General features: G+C 46.6%; 1 protein-coding gene across 1 annotated transcript in view; it reads right to left on the bottom strand.

The window, feature by feature from the left end:
- Positions 1–9,474: 9,474 nt before the first annotated feature.
- Positions 9,475–18,570, bottom strand: part of Atp2b3 (ATPase plasma membrane Ca2+ transporting 3) — a 67,624-nt gene continuing 58,528 nt past the window's right edge. The window contains 1 exon segment of the mRNA XM_032889591.1: positions 9,475–9,819. Coding sequence (XP_032745482.1) covers positions 9,499–9,819 — 321 coding nt within the window. The 3' untranslated portion in view covers positions 9,475–9,498.

Below are 18,570 nucleotides of genomic sequence, written 5' to 3'. Positions count from 1 at the left end.
ATGGGAAATCTGTCCTTCAGGTTTTCTGTCTATCTAATCTTATGTAAGTTAGGCTTATAGTCAGTGCTTAGGGTCCTTGAGTTAATGTATTTAATAAAGTCACAGTGTCAAGCCATAGTTCCTCTCACATTATGTGGGATGAAGAGGGGATCTGTGTAGACGTAAAGCATCATTCTATGTTTAGTCAGTCAGGGGCAATCAGATAAGAGGACAACAGTGCCCTTGCTTCCTTGGAATCATGCTTGGGTGCTTGACCTGGCTTTCTCAGACTCCAGCCACCCCGAGGTCAATTGGTACCATATCATGTATTCTAGGACCCTCACTTGAACCTAGACTCAGCCTAGACAGCCTAATAGGGTATTAGGCCCCTGGCAAGCTAGGATACTCATATCAGGCAGCATTTCTCAGTGGGCTCTTGAGAGAAAATGTGTGACCCTAGGCCTATGAGTTTCTGTACTGCATACCCCTTTTTCTGTGGGCTCCTGAGGATATGCTTCCATTTTATGAGTGACCTAACATACTTGTCTGCTTTAGGTTTTCCCCAGGCTGGGCCAAAGTGGAGGTCCTAGATTGTCAACCCTGTCTGTTTCTAGAAATGAGACTCTGTGTTTTTTAGTCAACATCCTTAGAGATTGGACTTGAGCGATCTCAGGCAGGAGGCAAGCACCTGAGCTGTAGGTACAGCTTTTCACCAGCTCCCCCTGTGACCTTGAACAATTCCTCTGACCTGTCCCCATCAGTTGATTACCAGGGCTTCTTCCATCTAGAATGTTCTCTACTCTGTACAAACTTTGCTTGGCCCCAGTAGGCTGGAACTGCATTGGCTTGTCAGTAAAGTCACCATAACCCACCCAGCCAATTTCCAGTGTGCCCTGACCCACCTGGGCAATGGTATTGTGTTCTAGTAGTCAGTATCTCATTGATATGAGTAAGAAGGTATATTGGCTTGTTTTCTGTCAACTCAACACAAGCTAGAGTCATCAGAGAGGAAGGAGTCTCAGTTGATGAAATGCTTCCATGAGATCCAGCTGTAAGCCATTTTTTAGTTAGTGATCAACGGGAGAGGGCCCAGTCCATGTGGGTGGTGGTCCTGGGTTCTATAAGAAAGCAGACTGAGCAAGCCATGGGAGCAAGCTAGTAAGCAGCACTCCTTCATGGCCTCTTCATCAGTTCCTGCCTCCAGGTTCTTGCCTTGCTTGAGTTCCTGTCCTGACTTCTTCCAGTGATGGATTGTGATCTGTAAGTTTAAACTGCTGAATAAACCCATTCCTCTCCAACTTGCTTTTTATTCATGGTGTTTTGTTACAGCAGTAGAAACCCTAACTAAGATGGGGGGGGGTCGCTAATCAGAGCCTATTTTCCTTTTTCTTTCTAAGTGTTTAGTGATGACCTCACCAAGCCAACCATTGATATAATATTGTGTCTGATCTCATTCAAGTTTATATTGTAAACAGAAATTCCCTAGGGTTCTAGTCCAAAGCCAGGCCTGTCCAAAGAAGCCCAGGATGGTTGACTGCCTGGGGATGGTGCTACCACATCACTGTGACATCCAGACTCCAGAGGACCAGCTGAGGGGACTGGGTGTGCTGCGGGAGATGGACATGCAGCCACATACTGTCCCCAGCAGCCCTGGTGTAGATGACGTCTGGAGTTGCCTCCAGCTAGGCAGAGCTTACAGGAAGGTGGCTGCCTTGAGGCAGCAGTCTCTGCTTTAGCCTATTGAGAACAGTCAGCTGCAATTGAAGTGTGATGTCATTGACAGGCACGTCAAAAGAACAGATGGGCTATATCCCTAGGGATTTTTAAAAGCCAGATTTATAGAAAGTATGAGTGTGCAACATAGATGAAATTTTATTTCATATAATAAAATGATGTGAATCAGCAGAAGTCCCCATCTTTGCGCTACACTTTGCACTGCCCTTGAGGTTTTTGTGTCATGATAATGTAGAGTAAGAGTCCAGGAGCGTTCCCCACTATGGCACCCTTATGATTCTTTCAGAAAATCTGGCTCTGTGGGCAACGGCAGCCTGCTGTGTGTTTCCTGGGCCTCTTGCTGGTCTTGCTTTTGAGTCTTTTTAAAGATTTGTTTATTTAATATATATGAGTACCCTCTAGCTGTCTTCAGACACACCAGAAGAGGACACTGGATCCCATTACAGATGGTTGTGAGCCACCATGTGGATGCTGGGATTTGAACTCAGGACCTCTGGAAGAGCAGTCAGTGCCCTTAACCGCTGAGCCATCTCTCCAGCCTCTTGCTGGTCTTGATCTACATTCAGCACACGGAAATCCCTTCCTCTCATGTGGTAAGTTGTAACCACTGGAAAGGACAGGTATTAGAGTCATACCAGCAGTTGCTCATGGAGCTTCAAGGAAGAGAGTGTGGTCACATAATAGGCACACTTGGCAAGGATTGCTTGACTTTACAAATTTCATGTGTTATCTATCCTCATGGTAAGGAAGCCAAGAAAATATCATGGCCTTCCTGGTGAGCCAATCTTACCCAGTGGCCTGGCTTTCTTATCTTAAAGTTCTTCTGTGGGTACTAATGATAAACTCATTATATGTTTATCATGCAAACATTTTGAGACAAGCAGTAATGACACATTTACTGAGCAGCTACTGTGTACCAAATCCGGTGTCAGTTTAGGAACATAGCCACAGAGCAACTTGACAAAACTTAATTCTGGGAGGAAGGGTCCAGAGTTGGCAGTGAAAGGCACAAAGGAGAAAGTAGGTCTAGTGTGTGTCTGGGTCCTGGCTTCATGAACACACAGGTGGCACCTTCGTTTATCTCTTCACTGAACACCTTTATGGGAGGAAGTTCAGGTCTCAGAAATGACAAATGATCAGCAAAGGAGTTGACCTGACAGGACTGTGGGACTGCATGCTTTGTGACTCTAAGCTTCTCTTAGTGACTTGTTCATTACACACCTGGTCAGGTGACCTCTGGGTCTTTCTGAATACAAAAGTGGCCTCTTGACACACTATCTGGTGTGGAGAGAATCTTCAAGAGGCATGTAGAAGAGGCTAGGCCTCTAACGTTCCATCTGGGAGTGTTCACAGTGGTGGACCTAACAGAAGACCCCCTAGGTTCTCTTGCCACCAATCCTGAGACACTGCTGACCTGGGAGGTACAGGCCACCCTTCCAAGCAAGCCAGGTAATGGGATGTAGGAGTATGCAGTCACCTTTTTCAGTTGTCTTACAAATCTGTCCTTTCCGTGTAGTCCTCAGCTCCTCACAGGCTGTTTGAAGGATACTTGCTTTGTCATCGTCCTCGTGCTTTCTTATCTTTTCTGTCTTAGCCTTTAACCTGAATGACTGGTTGCTATAAACTGTACAAATGGATCTACTTCTGAGTCCCACTGTTACAAGAGTGCCCCTTTTCCTTTTTACCTATCCAGTGTGGCTGGAACTCCTGGAGAAGGAGACCTGTGGCAGGCCCAGGGCCTAGGGCATGGGCTCTAAGCATAGAATAAGGAGCTGAAATGCAGCCTGTCCTTCCACAGTCTGCTGCTTTCAAGTTCCTTGCCTGACCTGTTTTTAGCATTGACTGCCCCTCCCCTCTCCCTTCCCCTCCTTCCATCCTCCTAACTGTGCTTAAGCTGACTTTCAGGACAGATGTTCTACTCTTGGTTTCTTTTACCTTCCCTTTGAGGGGACAGGCCTTTGAGTCCCCTATCCCAAGCTTCACCCTCCAGTGATGCTTCCTGGGCCCACATTTTTACTTGTTTCCCATTGTGCTCTACCATTGAGCTACACCTCAGCCCTCTACCCATCTTGATGCTTTAGGTCATCTGTCCTACAAAAGGTGTTCTCTCAACTCTCAGAAGGCAGAACCTTTCCCTCAAAATAGCAGTGGTGGATGGTGAGACTGTTTAAAGCCCAAAGAGGGCTCCGTCTGCTCCATTCTCCCTTCTTAGGGCCTCTTCAGAGCATAGCATGGCAGAGACAGTTGATAAAGCTCTGCAGGGGGTTAGAACAGGCATCCCTCCCATTGACAGTGCCCCATACGGTGCCCAGCACCTAGAAACGTGATACTTCCTTTCCCACTGGTTATCAGCAATTCCCCTCTCTGCTTGGGACTCCGTTTCTACTTTGTAAATTGAGCTGGTTGTACCAGATAGCCTGACTGTGACTGCTATTTTAGAATCCTCCTATTTGCTGTGTGCCTGTCAAATTGCCCAGAACTCTTGCTGGCCTGACTTGGTGTTATTTGTTATTTGCTGGCCCCTGGGCCTGTCAGCTCAGTGGTTGTCATTTGGCTCATGGGACAGTGAGCATAATGCCTCATTTTTAGGCTTTATGAAATTAAAGACATTGTTATAATCTGGGTCTTTTGAATTTATTTTTACTTCCTGTTGCCAAGGCTTTTGTAAACAGAATAGTGGAGATTAAAAAATTGCAGTCCTCCATCTCCTTTATTTTAGGTTTAAAAGGTCAGCAATGACAGACTGAGATAAGATATTCTAGAGCCCAAAGCTTCCAGGATCTGGTGGTGCAGAACATATCTTACAGCATAGTGATAAGTGGCTGAGTCTTACTTAGCCCATGAACTCAATGGAATCAGGAGGAGGACAACCAGGTCCTGGGAATCGCCTGGCCCCTTTCTTCCTAGCTATGGTGCATTGAGCTGTGTTTCTCAAAAGATCTATGTCCTCGCCCTGAAATCAAGCTAATTGAGGCCACTATGATGGGCTCTGATCCACAAACCACTGTCCTTGTAAGAGAAGAGACATTGGCAGATGAAGGTCCAAGGCCATCTGAAGACAGGCAGAAGTAGAGAAAAGGGTCTACCAATCCAGTAACACCTAGATGGTAACACCAGAAAACAAAAGAAAGGTCTGGAACACATTCTCCTCAAAGACCCTCAGAGGAAGCTTGGCCTTACTAATGCCTTGATTTTGGACTTTGAGCATCTAGAACTGGAAGAGGATATATTTCTCTTGTTTTTTCTTGCTCAGTGCAAAGTCTTTTCAAACAGACCCAAGACATACAGACCTTCCTCCAATTCCCCAGGTTCTACTGCTATAGAGTGTTCATGCTCCCAGTCATTTGACTAAGGACACGTTCATGCTTTATGGGCAGCATCACATCTTATCTCTTCATGCAGAGCCAGTTGTGTTGACATTGAATCTGTCTTGTCTAGACTTCCTTAGTCTTATGACTTAAGCTGTGCTGCTTGCTATTGAAGCAGAAGCTTAAGGGATCTTTGGAATCATGGTTCTTCTTTTTGACTCTTGCCATGGAAAATTGTCTTCTGGTGCTAATAAATATAAAAGGACACTGTGTGTATCAGAGAAAGAGAAATACCATGAAGAGGACCTCCTGAGAGATGGCTCAGTGGTTGCTAGAACTCGCTGCTCCTCCAGGGACCCTGAGTGAAGTTTTCAACAGTAACTCCAGCTCCAGGGGATCTGATGCCCTCTTCTAACATTCACAGGCACTGCATATGCATGCACATACACATAGACACATCAGTAGAAATAAATATTAAAGAAAATGTACATATCATGATAAAAAGGTGAGGAGGATGTATAGAGTGCTGTGACCATGGTGGTCATTCGTAAGGCCCAGCCACAGAACTAATTATGTAGCTATTCATGGCTCAAAGGGGGTGCTACAGAATATGGATGTCTATACATAGGCATTCAAGGGGACGGTAGGAAAGGGGCACTAAGAGTAAGTGAGGGTGAAATGCTGGGCTTTCTTTCTGTGCTTTAGGACAAAGAGGAAGTCAATGATTAGAACTCAGGCACACTGGTGATGAGGATGCAAAATGCACACAGAGAATGTCAGCCATTCTCTCTCTCTCTCTCTCTCTCTCTCTCTCTCTCTCTCTCACACACACACACACACACACACACACAGACGAACATGTCTGTGTGCATGTATGCATACATTAAATACAATAAGCTCCAACAACCTTGTAGCTGTGTATATATCAATTCCCAAAGAAAACAAGTCTCAAAGAGCAGTTTGTGTACCCAGGTTCACAGTAGCATTAGTCACAATGTCAATGGGAGCAGTGCAAGCATTTGTGATTATGTGGCTAATCACAGCATGTCTGTGCAAGCCATGAAATCTTTTCCAGTCTTAAAAAAAAAACTGAAGGTTTACACCTGCTAAAGCATGGATGACCTTTCAGGACATGATGCTCAGTGAAATGAGCCAGTCATAAAAGGACAAATACTTCTCCTATTCTACTTCTAGGAGAGACCTTATATGAGAATGTTGCAGCCAACAGACAACAGAACAGGAGACTAGGGAAGAGAAGTGGGAAGTTGGTGGTAAATGGCATGGAGTTTAATTTGAAAAGCTGAAAAAGTTCTGAAGACAGAATTGTCACAACTCTTCCACTGACCCATGCAAGGACAGTGGCCTGAATATTTTCATCAGGTTTTACCTGGTCAAACCAGTTGCTGGGAGGCAGCACAGGTGGAGTATCTCTTGCCAACAGGGTCTGTGCTCTTTCTTGCCATAGAATCCATTGTGGCAGCAGGCATAGAGAAGGTCATGCCTGTGGCTTCTCCTGCCCTGGCTCAATGGCATGCAAATACCTTTGTTTGGTTCCACATAGGAAGTTACCAAATAATAAATTATACATGTGACTCAGACCCATTCATTTTTTATACACAAAAATTTTGGTCTATTGTGTAAATTAGGAAATTCAACTACAGATTTTAATTTATTATTCATCTGCGCTCTTCCTCATTAAGATATTTTGTTCATCTTTATAACAGGCAGATAAAAATGTAAAACATATTTATGAACTGAACACAGTTGACCAAGCCATTCCATATAGTATAATGCTTTATAAAGAGAAGCTTCCGATGAGACAGGTCTCTCGGCCTGAAGACTGTACAAGAACCAGAACAGATGATGTGGGTTCCCAGGGCCTTTTCTGAACCCCACAGCTCAGCACAAAGGCAGCCTGGATATCACACAATTGACATTGACATCAGGCAACTTTACACAGCATCATTGAGGGTTGGCTTTTTAATACATAATGGCCATTTGCTCTATGTGTATGTCTACAACAGAGGATGACAAGAAGCCCATGAGCATAGCTGGACACAGCTGACCCGCTTCAATCACAATACTCCACATTTTGATTAATTATTGAAGAACACAGAGACCCTCAGCAAACCAAGTTGCCCTTTTGCTGTGGTTGTTTAAACAAGGACATCAGGGAACAATTTACAAATGGGAAACATTCTCAATATGCCCTTTAGAAAAAAGGGATGGCTTTATATGATTTGTAGCTGGCATTTTAAAGTGGAGTTTTCTTGTAATCAAAATTCTTTTGCCCGAGATGTGACTACTCCTGCTCAGGGGTAACATGGCATTGGTGTGACCAGTGGAAATAGCTAATTTCCATTTGACTTTCTGTGGATGCCAGAAAGCTGAGACAAGCTTTTAGTGGTGTGGTGTGAGAGGGGAGTGGGGTAAATGCAGCTCCTGTCCATCTCTCAATTCACACATGTCTCCAGGCAGACAAACCTTGAGCTCAAGTGACAGGCATATGTGGGAGTGGAGTGAGATTCTAGACATCTTCCTAAAAAGTGTGACATCCATAAGTTCAGAAGGTGAAGAACCTCAAGGTTGCCAATTTCACCTCTGTTACTGTGAGCATCCAGATTCAGGACCTAGGAGCATAGAGGAAGGTCAGCTTTCCACGAGGAAGAGATTCGTCAGCCTGGGCTTCCCTGGCAGGGCAGCAGACACTGGACCTCTTTCCCCTGCCTTCTCTCAGGTTATCACTCTTTCTAGGAAAGCAGGCTTGCTACAATGGATGCCCACACTGCTGGGACAGGCTCCTGGAAGAAAATGTCTCAGGATCTCCAGACCTAGATTTCCAGTTTTACTTGTCTAGATGGACCCAAGGCCTGCTGACTGACCCCATGCTTAGTCCCCACAGGCCCAGAAGAGGCAACAGCCAGAGAAGAACAATGGCATCAGGAAAGAGGGCCACTTTCCACACAATATTTTGTTTCTATAGTTCTGCCTTCTGGGTTGGATTTGCCCTGTGGGCAAGAAGACCTGGGCTGGAAGCATGCTTTGGTGAGTGACATGCCCATGCCCTCGAAGTCACTGAGGTGATCCAGTGAGTACTTGTTGTCATTTGCCAAAGTACATAGTACAAGTCCAGAGAAATGACAGTGATGAACATGGACTGTTTTTGCCTGGCATCTGTCTCTGTTCCATCACAGCTCTTCCTAGGGTTCATCACATTTTTAAAGTTGGAGTATGGAAACAGAAAGCCGCCATCCAAAAGTGAAGGTGTTGGAAATGAAGTGGAAGGAAGCCAAAACCAAAACTTGCCTTGCTGCGCACTGGAGGGGACCACTATCATCAATACTTTGGTATTTTCCTTTTAAATAAAAATGCCATTGAAAAGTCTTACTCTACAAGTAGAGGTCTTAAAGTACAAAGGTTGTAAGTGCAAGGCCTTGCACAACACTCCCCAGACTGCCTCTTCTGGAATCTCAGCAGGGTCAGGTATGGAGATCCTTGGGTCAGGGACTTGGGAGGGAAGTACAGTACCAAGAGGATGTTCTTGCAGTCTTGTTCCCTGAAAAGAACCTTACTACATTCAAAAATGAAATTTCAAAAGGGAAATGCCTGGTGAGAAGAATAGAAATATCATGCCAATAAATAGTTCCTTATTCTTTAAATATGAATTTTGCCATATATATGTATATGCATATAGACACACACACATACATATAGACACACGCACACTCATGCGGTCTGCAGATGGGTCTTGTGTGCGTTGCAGTAGAAGGTACCTTTACTGGTGGCTCCCTCTGGTGGCCTGTCGGCACAACTACCTCTTTCTTGGTTGGTACTTTTTTTCTTTCTTTTTTTTTTTTTTTTTTTTTGTTATGGGTATAGCAAAGCTCCAAATAGGCTCAGCTAGCCCCTACAGCATTGCACAGCCCAAATAGTGAACACATGGTGGAACTAGTGTTCATTAAAAAAAGAAGCATCAGTAGAAAAATGGTGGGAAGCGTATCTTGTCTCATGCTCTCTTTTTCCTTCACATCGGGTAAAGAACTTCCCTCTCTTTTCCTTTTTTCTCCTTCCCCCACCTTCTGGGAACCTAGTAAAAAGCCTAGTGGGCTGTCCTCTTATTGAATGCAATTGGCTTCTTGCAAATACCACATAAGTAAAGTCTTTAGCCATGTTAGTCATTTCCCTCTTTGGCAGGTGCACGGGTTCCCCTCTCTGGGTGCATGTGTGACTGCGCGCGCGCGCGCGCGCGCGCGCGCGTGTGTGTGTGTGTGTGTGTGTGTGTGTGTGTGTGTGTGTGTGTGTGTGTGTGTGTAAGAGAAAGAGAGAGAATGTATGTGCATGCATGCATGTATGTGTATGTGTGTGTGTGAGAGAGAATATGTGTGTGTGAGAGAGAGAATGTGTGTGTGTGTGTGTGTGTGTGTGTGTGCGCGCGCGCGCGCACACACGCGCACGCACATACTGAGAGAAGTTCTGGTTAGAGGGATGTCTCCATGCTGTGGAGTGGGCTCCCAGGCCTGGAAGAGAATGCTGAAGAGGTAGGTGACTTGGTGGCATGCGTGGTCAGGTAGATGCCGCTGTCTATGGCGTTGTTGTTCTGGTTAGGGGGTGGGGGAGGTGGGGCCCTCAGGCGCTCTTCATTCTCATCCACATCTGTGTCATCGATGAGCGGAATATTGTGGGTGTAGTCATTGATCAAAAACTCGGGTGTTGCCATGAAGTTATGGATGCAACTCTTGGATTCTGGTTTCTCCAGGCCTTCATAAAGCGAGCTACGGAATGCTTTCACCACTCGGATCTGAAGTGGAGGGGGATGGACAGAGCAGAGCCCACATGGGGGAAGGGAAGGGAAGAAAGGGAAGAGAGTGGGGAGAGGAGAAGGGAGGGAGAAGAAAGGAGAGGAGACAGTCAATGGCTGGCTGGTGCTGGAAAGTTGTGCCCACATCAGCGGCTGGCACACTGCATGATGAATATTTACACACTGAGGGACTTGTAGGGAGTGAGATGGTTTGATGGACTATGGTAAAGGTTTACAGGTCTGGGCTTTCATGTTGAAGACATCCCTGACCTGGGTAGATATCCTGGAACAATGGACTTATGCCTGTTCCCTTCCTGGTCCTTGTCCTGGGAACAGGATTGGCTTAGGTGGCACCTGAGGTCTTTGCTCAATATGAATTCCAATTAGGTAAAAGACAAATATACTGAGATCCTCTGAAGAATGTGCTGGTGGCCATTTCTGCACCTATATCTCAGTCATTCTTTCAGGGGCATATTGCATACTTGAATTCTCACTTCTGAAAACGTTTCAAGCCTCCCTAACACTGTTCCTGCCTGGCATTCTTTTACTTTATCAGAGGCTCTGAAATCACTTCCCGTACTGTTTCTTTGTCTTGGGATGTTTCAGCTCTGTCCTGTCTCTCTTATTCTTCCTCTTTGTCCATATCTCTGTATAAAGCCAGAAAGCTATGTAGGGGTTACAACAGTATCTCTTCCCCAGAGCTCTGGGTCTAAGAGTTCACTGGCCCTAACCTGGAGACCAAGACTAAAAATGGCCACACTTGGGTTTGCATGTACCAAGCCTATTCCTACTCAGCTGTCTCTGTCTACCAGTTATCCTCATGGCCTTCTTCCAGCTCTGGATCATAGCTACATGAGTCTCATTAGATATGTGGTGTCCTCAGCATCCCCTTTGGAATCTATCTTTCTGTCTGTTCTCCCCCAAAACACCCCTCTCCTCTTCCTCCTGTGTGAGCTTTTATTCAGAGAGCTTTGTGCTTGTCCACATGCTCCTTGCCTACCCCATTCACATCAGTGTTATATTCTCCAAGGAAGTGTTTCCCATAATACCTAGACCTTCCCACCACTATGGCCATGTGCCCTAAACCAAACTCACATCCCCTCCTGCCACCAGTTCCTCCTGCAGGGCAATGCTTTTAGAATTTGCCCGAGAATCAGCCTATCCCTCCTTGGATTTCCCATATTCACTCACATACTCCGGTCTCATCTTTTCAAGCCACAGAGAAGCTGCCTCTGTGATCTCTCCCTGGTCCCACATGCTGGATCCCTTCATGCTTTTAAAACTAGAGGTTAATGAATAGGCTTCTGCTAGATATCACACAGGCCAGTACCAGCACAGCTGCTCATATCAACTGTCCCTAGAAACACAAAGCTAGCCATGATGGCCTCCAGGTAGTGTAGAGAACAGAAGAAGGACTATCAATTCTCCAGGAGGATAACTGGGTCCAGTTAGTTCCTCCCTGTGTGAGGCAGTAGGCACTTTATAATTTCTAAGTCATTTCAGGGAGCTAGGATTTGGTTTTCATGGTTTCATTAATGTATCTGTAAACTCTGGCCAAAAGGTGAATGAACCTGGACCCTTCTGGTTTTGTAAATAAAGTTTATTAAGTGCTGCCATGCCCATTCATCTGTGTACTGTCTGTGGCTGCTGTCATGTTACAAGGGTAGGTTGTTCAGTTGCAGCAGAGAGCTGGCTGAAAAGCTAACTATGTTTACTTGGTGGTCCTTTATTGGAACAGTTGACAATGAATCACCCAGACTACAATGAGTCCCTTTCAGCTCTCTAGTTAGGACCTTAGGGGTGACAACTCAGCCAGGTCAAGCACAGTGCTCCTAAATCACAGCCTTTGGAATGCAAAGAAGTGAGTCAAAAGGCTCTAGAAAATGGGATTTTTCTAAATCCCCATTTGAGATCCAGTTTGAATTTTTTTCTGTTAGATTGTGGATGGCTAGCTGTTCTTCAGGCCACTATTCTCAGTCTGGTTGCTTAAATAGGGTTAACATAGAAATTGAAGGTTCTCACCAATTTTAATGAAAAGAAAATAATTCAATTCCAACGTTGCTTTATTAGTTAGCTTTTCTAGGGCAAGACTGGAATACTGGTGCTGGGAACATCCAGCTGTCCACTACAGCATCATGTCACAAAACAGAAAATGAACTGCACATTGCTCCCTTGATTCTGGGAGAATCTGTTAAGGTGACTGGCCACACCATTCTCCTTAATTAGACCTCACATGGTCAGGCCAGAGACCCTGTTCAAACCTACCCAGGGGTCACTGCAGCTGACTCAACTTCACAGCCCTTCCCTGAAGAAAGAAATTCAGGCTACAAGGCACTAATTCTCACATGCTCCTCCCTGCCTTTTACAGCTACTGCTGCTCTGGCCTATTCTATTTGCTTCTACCTCTGCCAAATCCAAGCACAGAGTGCCTGATGCACCAGCACCTGTACATCACATGCATGCCATGTGTGAATGAGTTCAGTGCCTCTGGTTCAGAAGGCCATCCACTCCAGCATTTTGAGTCACCTTGAGGGTAACATCTGAGAATGAGTCAGCTCTTCTCTCCAGCTTCTTTCTTGCAGGCATTGAAGACTGGGGCTATTGATCTTAAGATTGGGCATTTTCAGCCACCTGAAGGCTGGAGGGCACAGGTACCATCCAGGCAAAGCAGTAAACACCTGTTCTGGAAGGCAAGCCTTGTGATAGGTGCCTGCAGGCATCTCCAAGACCCTGGGATTCCTTCTTCCTGATCTGGAGTTTGGTGTTTCTGGCTACGCTGCAGCCAAGGATGAGTTGAGCCAGTCAACAGCTTGGCCTCTCCTTAACCTCCTGCCTGGATTTCTCACTGTTCTACACATAAAGCTTCTCTACATCTACTCTTCCCCAGGACCTTCAACAAACCTTAAGGCCTATCTGACCACCTAGATGCCATCAATGCTTTGAGTACCACATCCATCCAGGCCCCCTTTCCACATCCCACTCCTACTGCTCCCAGGTGCCTCCCTTGGAGGGCCAGTGGACCTCTCACTCTCCCATCCTCACCACCTTCATGACCCTCTGGGCCCAGGGTTCCAGCCAGATTTCAGAGGCACCTCACTAGCTCCTACCCCATCCTCTTTACACGCTTCACTGTCAGTTTGTCCTATGGGCCTAACCCTGAAATATTTCACCAGAATCCCTGCTTGCCTCCATTACAGCCTCCATGTCCTTCGTGAAGGTTGATGACCTAAGTTTGCCTGGGGCCTCCATCCTGCCTCTGTGCCTGACACACAGCTTCTGACTAAGGGTCTGGTGACCCTATAGTGGCCTCCAATATCCCATGTCCAGATGATGTTTCCGGGCTCTTTCTTGTTGCTGAGTCAGACCCTGTTACTTCCTGACCCAACTACAAATATTCTTGTAGTGATAGAATTGGCCTGGGTGGTGATTGGGGATAGTAAATCATGGAGCTTTAATTTATAGCCTATTTGCCTATAGCATAAAGAATTTTTTGTTTGTTTATTTGAGTCAGGGTCTCGGCATACAGACCAAGCTGGTTTCAAACTCCAGACCTCCTGTGTCAGTATCACTCCCTTACCCAGTGCTGGAATGACAGGTATGCACCACCAGATCCAGCTTTGCAGGGCAATTTCACATCAAAGACTTCTCTAGGAAAGATAAACCCTAGAGTGTGGCTGAGGCTTCTGGGAAAAACAAGGGAATCAGGTTGGTCTGGAAGAGAGTGTCTCTAATTGCTTATCAGCCAAATGAGGTGCTGTGGCTCACCAACCTCATGTGCTTGCTCCTACCCCAGTTCCACAGTTCCATTCAGCTGTTGCCTCACTTCTGCAACCCATCATGACTAGTGTCCCAGGAAGACTTCTGACACTATCTTTTGCCATTCAGTTCTTAACCAAGCAAAGTACTTGATCCTTCCTCAACCTCCCCTGAGCTCCTTCCTAGCCACTTTCACCCTGACCCTTCCCTAATATCCAGGGACTGCTTCCTTAGCCTCAGTGCTCCTGTGTACTCATAGCTTCCATTGCACCTGTCTTCCAGTTGCTCTTTCAACTCCAGATGTGGGTGCCTGAGCCATATCTCACTCTCTGATACAGTATCAGCCATCTCACTACTTCCTCCCTTCAAATGACATCCAGAATCTCCCACTCTTCACACCCATCCACCAAAACTGCCACAACACCAGGCTTAAGCTGGCTGCCACAGGGCCTTTTCCCTCCTAGTGTCCCTGTTACTGTTCTGGACCTCACAGTTTATCCTTCACACAGCAGCTGGTCAGTCCTTTCCAATAAAACCATCTACCAATACAGGGAATTAGTAGCTTCATCTCCCACAGAAGACCTGTAGCCCCAACCAAGGGCCTGTCTTGGCCTTCCTCATTCCATCTCTTTTACTACTTCTATTCCTTGACATATTCCTCTCACAGGCCCTTGACATTGTCTGTTTGTCTGTCTGTCCTGTCATCAAGATTCTTCCTCAGTGAGCCTCAGGGCTCCCTCCCTACCTTTTCAGTAGTCCCCTAGCACCCAACCAAAAGTACCCAATCATAGCTATTTTCTTTTCTGTGTCCTCTCAGTGAAAACTACCCACCAACCCCAAGAAGGACTTTTTCTATAGAGTTCAATGGTGTCTCCAACATCCAATGAGCTGTTCATACTCAGCAGATACTCGGTGAGTATTAAATATCTCTTCCAGCCTTGCCTCTGTCTTCTATGGTATCATCACCCTTCCAAAGCTACCTACTTGGCTGTGGCCAGCTAGCTGGAACTGTCTGAACACCTAAGGCTCCCAATCCCAACCCCAGCTGAGCTGTGAGCAACAGCCCCCTAACCCTGGATCCATCATAAGTTCGCTCACATCTACCATAGCCACCCTTTCTCTTTCCACACCAGACTACAGACTCAGAGAGTCTGCATTCAGTATCCTGGAACCTAGAATAGCACCCCTAACATTTTGAGTGGTCTCTTCACTTCTAGGAGGCCTGTGACCATGTACAGTCATTGCTGGTCACCAGTTACTGCCCAGAGAAAAGTCACAATGTCTTATATCCATGTGGCCTAGACAGCAGGGCATGCAGGGTAAAGGCTGCTAGCCTTGCATGGGACTGGAGGAGATGTTGCAGACCGAGCTGCAGTTCATAAGCAACAGCAGAAAGGAATCAAGGATGCTCTGAGGGATGGGAGATTCAAGCCTTATTAGGCTATGCATGTGCTTCCCTAAGCCTCCAAGTGTGTGTGTGTGTGTGTGTGTGTGTGTGTGTGTGTGTGTGTGTGTGTGTGTGTTTTAGGGGTTTCCATGTGGAGGGTAGACTGTGGGTGGAGGGTTGAACAAGAGTGTAGAAGCTGGAAACTAATTGAGGGTCTTGAGGGAAGGCTCATCCGTAAAAAGAATTTAAAAAAATAAGAAAGAAAATAAAAAAGGAGAGATAGAGAAAAAAATAAGCAAAGGCTTTTCTTAAAGCACAGTGGCAAAAGCAACAGTAGAAAATGCCTGACACCTTCTCCTCTCTTCTTTCTAAATTCTTCGGCCAGAGAAAACCTTAACCTGGCCATGGCTGCCAGAGGCTGTAGGCCTAGTGGGCTTGCCCATGCTCTGCTAAGGCTCATCTGTTTCTATCTGATCCTGTCTTCTCTTTACCAACCTTAGTTCAAAATCATCTTGAGAATAGGGATCTGTCAGGTGCCTGGCATTCTGGCCCAGTAAGTGTGGAAACTGAGGAGAAGCTGAGTACTTTGGTAAGTTGCTTCTTACTGTTGTTAGTTGCAGCACGGGTGAGGATAGGGAGGGCTTGAATAAATTCCACAAGCTCTAAGCTGCTGCCCATGTGGCAGTAATCACTCCACCTACCTGCAGGGCCTCAGACCAGGGTTGCATTTTGTTTAGGAATTTCTTGGAAGCTTGTTCCCCTGGGGTTTAGCCTGTAGTTCCAGAAAGGGTATGGCAGGGCCCCAACTACAGAATTGGTTGATGTCTTTCCTAGTGTGGAGCCAGTGTGCACACTGTCAAACAGCAACAACAAAAAGATTGCCAATATCCTCTCCCTAGAAACCCAAGTGGGGTAATGTGGCTCAGCATTGATTAACTGCTTGAGAATGGATCAAACTTAAGACCGAGTGCCAGCTCCTTGTCAATGTGTGGGAATATGATGAGCACGCTTTCCTGGGCTCTGGCAAAGCTGCAGGCTCACCTGATGGGGTTTAGCTCCCTCCCCTCAATGGGTGAAAGGTTTTTGTGTTGCAAAATCACTTTAAAATGAGGCAACTGCTGTGGCCCGTGGTTTCCAAATTCTTCATTAGAACCTGGAAGAAGCCCTTCTGGCAATATGGTGCTCAAATCTTTGCTGGCCTGCGTCAGTCAGAAGGCATCTTATCTCAAACTACAGAGACAGTAAACATTCGAGTATAGGGCCCATTCCTGTTGCCTGAAGGATGGGCTGGGTTTCACTGCTGGTTGAAATGAAAGGGGTCCCCAGAGTGATTTGATGGGGGAATAATAGCCTTTGGTGCTTGACTGCAGAGGGGCCAGGGTGTGTCTGTGTGTTCCCATGGGAAAGAGACACAAAAGAATTCTTAGGTGTTAAAGCCTGAAGAGAGGCTTTGGTGGTGCCAGGATCCAGGCTTGCCTTTCCAAAGAGATCATGCTCCTTTTGTTTCCCATTAGGAGGGAGATACATGGTGCCCTGGATTTGCTGCTTCTTTGCAAAGCTGGATGACTGATAAACCCTTCTCTAGCTACCCTTTTGAAGTTCTTGATAATCACTAGGAGAATGAAGTCCTACAGCCTTAGTGTGTGAATATGTGGGCGGGGTGAGAAGGGGCATTATGAACACTCATAGGGAATAGAATTTCACAGCCTATTGTTTCCTGAGCCACCCATCCAGACTGGCCTCCAGGAAATGGACCAGGTCACAAGAACTGAGGTAGCAGCCATGATGGGGAAAACAATATGTCCTGGACACAGAGGACTACAAATGAAATGTCTGTGACAGGAACAGCCTTGAGGCAAAGGAAGGGAGGAAAAATGGCCGAGGTAGGAGATCATGGCCAGCTTAGTCTGTGCAAGGGGCATGTAGAGATGTGGAGAGACTCTTGTGTCCAGAAGCAGCAGGATATAGAGAGAGGAAGAGGAAAGAGGGTGGAAGGGTAGGAGAGAAGGAGGGACAGGGAGGGAAGGAGAGAGAGGGAGAGAGGGAGGGAGAGAGAGAGAGAGGGAGAGAGAGGGAGGGAGAGAGAGGGAGAGAAAGGGAGAGAGAGAGACAGAGACAGAGAGACAGAGACAGAGAGTGAGCTTGTACATAGTATGGGGAGTTAGAAAGGATGAGAAAAGCATACTGAGCCCAAAGGATCCTGGTCCCCTTCTCCCTCTAGCTTTGGAGCTATTCTCTGGCCTCAAATGCACAGGATGAGTGGCCTTTCTCCCTAGAGAGCCTGATGTTCTTAGTGGGAATGCCATTCAAGAGGAAGCTTCTCCAATGCCCAAGAGCCGCAGGCACAGTCCTCTGGACTCTGAGGGGTAAAAGGCAATCTGACTTGAAGCAAACAAAGAGGATGGAAAATTCCTCATATATGGGGCCATGCTTCTCCTTAGGAAACCATGTGACCTCTGGGGCTAGAACAGCTGTAGTCCAGGGGAGCTCAATCATGGCCTACACTCTGCTTTCCTTTCTAGCAGCTCTAAACCTCTGACGAGTTCCAAGATAGGCAGGGTAAGCTAGTATCCACTCTGCCAGGCCTAGCTGCCTATGGGATCCTAAATAGGTCCTTGCGCTTGTGGGTACCTGTCTTCTCCTGGTTTATGAGGGTACAGCAATTTGTGAGAGCTCTCAGAACTCAGAAGTTAGGTTTTGAACTCTAGATGGAACTGCTGTGTGGCAACAATATATTTTGGCCAGTGGCTTCCAGAAGCAAAGCGGGTCTTGGGGTTGGCAGGTGATTCAAGCAGCATCTTCCTCCACAGTGAGTTTTTTTTAGGCTGCCTACCTTGTATTGTTGGGACAACAGGACCCCTGTACCTTCATAGCAGCCCCCTCCTCAGAAGACCCTGCCACCCACCTCTCACATCTGCTTAGGTTCCTCTGGAATAACTCATGAACAGCAGGAGGGTGGTGTCTCTCCTACTGTACTTACCAGGCACTGTTGGGATCCGAAGGTGGGAAGGAAGGGAACAGATGGCCATGGAAGGAAGAAGGGAGAGAAGCAAGGTACTATGGGCCAAGGAAGAAAATAAAGACCATATTTAGAGAGGAAGTGGGAGAAATGCAGTAGGCCTCATCCAGGTAGTGGAAACACGTGAGGATGGCCCTCAGAGGCTGTTAGGCTCCAGTGAGGGCTAAGACCAGCACTGTGGAAGAGGTCTGGGGGCATACATAGAAGAGTCTTGTAAACTGCCCTCCAACTGAGGCAATACATGGACAGGAAGACAGATGGGTGGACAAACAGGCAGGTAGGCAGGCAGACAGATGGGAGGTGTGGAAAGATAACACTAAAAAATGTGTTGGAAGTCAGTGGGGAGAAAAGGGGTCAGGCACAATTGTGTATCCTACACCCACTCTTTATATTGTTCAGAGGAAGGACGCTGTTGCTGTCCACCTGGGCACGGCCAAGGTGTGCTGGGAGCCAGTCAATCCTTAACTGACTTGGTATAGCATCCTGCTGGCCTCTCTGGGTAAAGTAGCCCTGAGATCCTTCTTGGTCCCATTTGGGTATGCTGGGAGCATTGGCTGCTTTCCAGACCAACAGTACATGTCCCAGCCCA

The sequence above is a fragment of the Rattus rattus genome, chromosome X (genome assembly GCF_011064425.1).
Source record: "Rattus rattus isolate New Zealand chromosome X, Rrattus_CSIRO_v1, whole genome shotgun sequence".
Lineage (NCBI taxonomy): Eukaryota > Metazoa > Chordata > Mammalia > Rodentia > Muridae > Rattus > Rattus rattus.
Note: the sequence above shows the minus strand (reverse complement) of the source record. Positions and strands in the feature narration are given on the sequence as shown.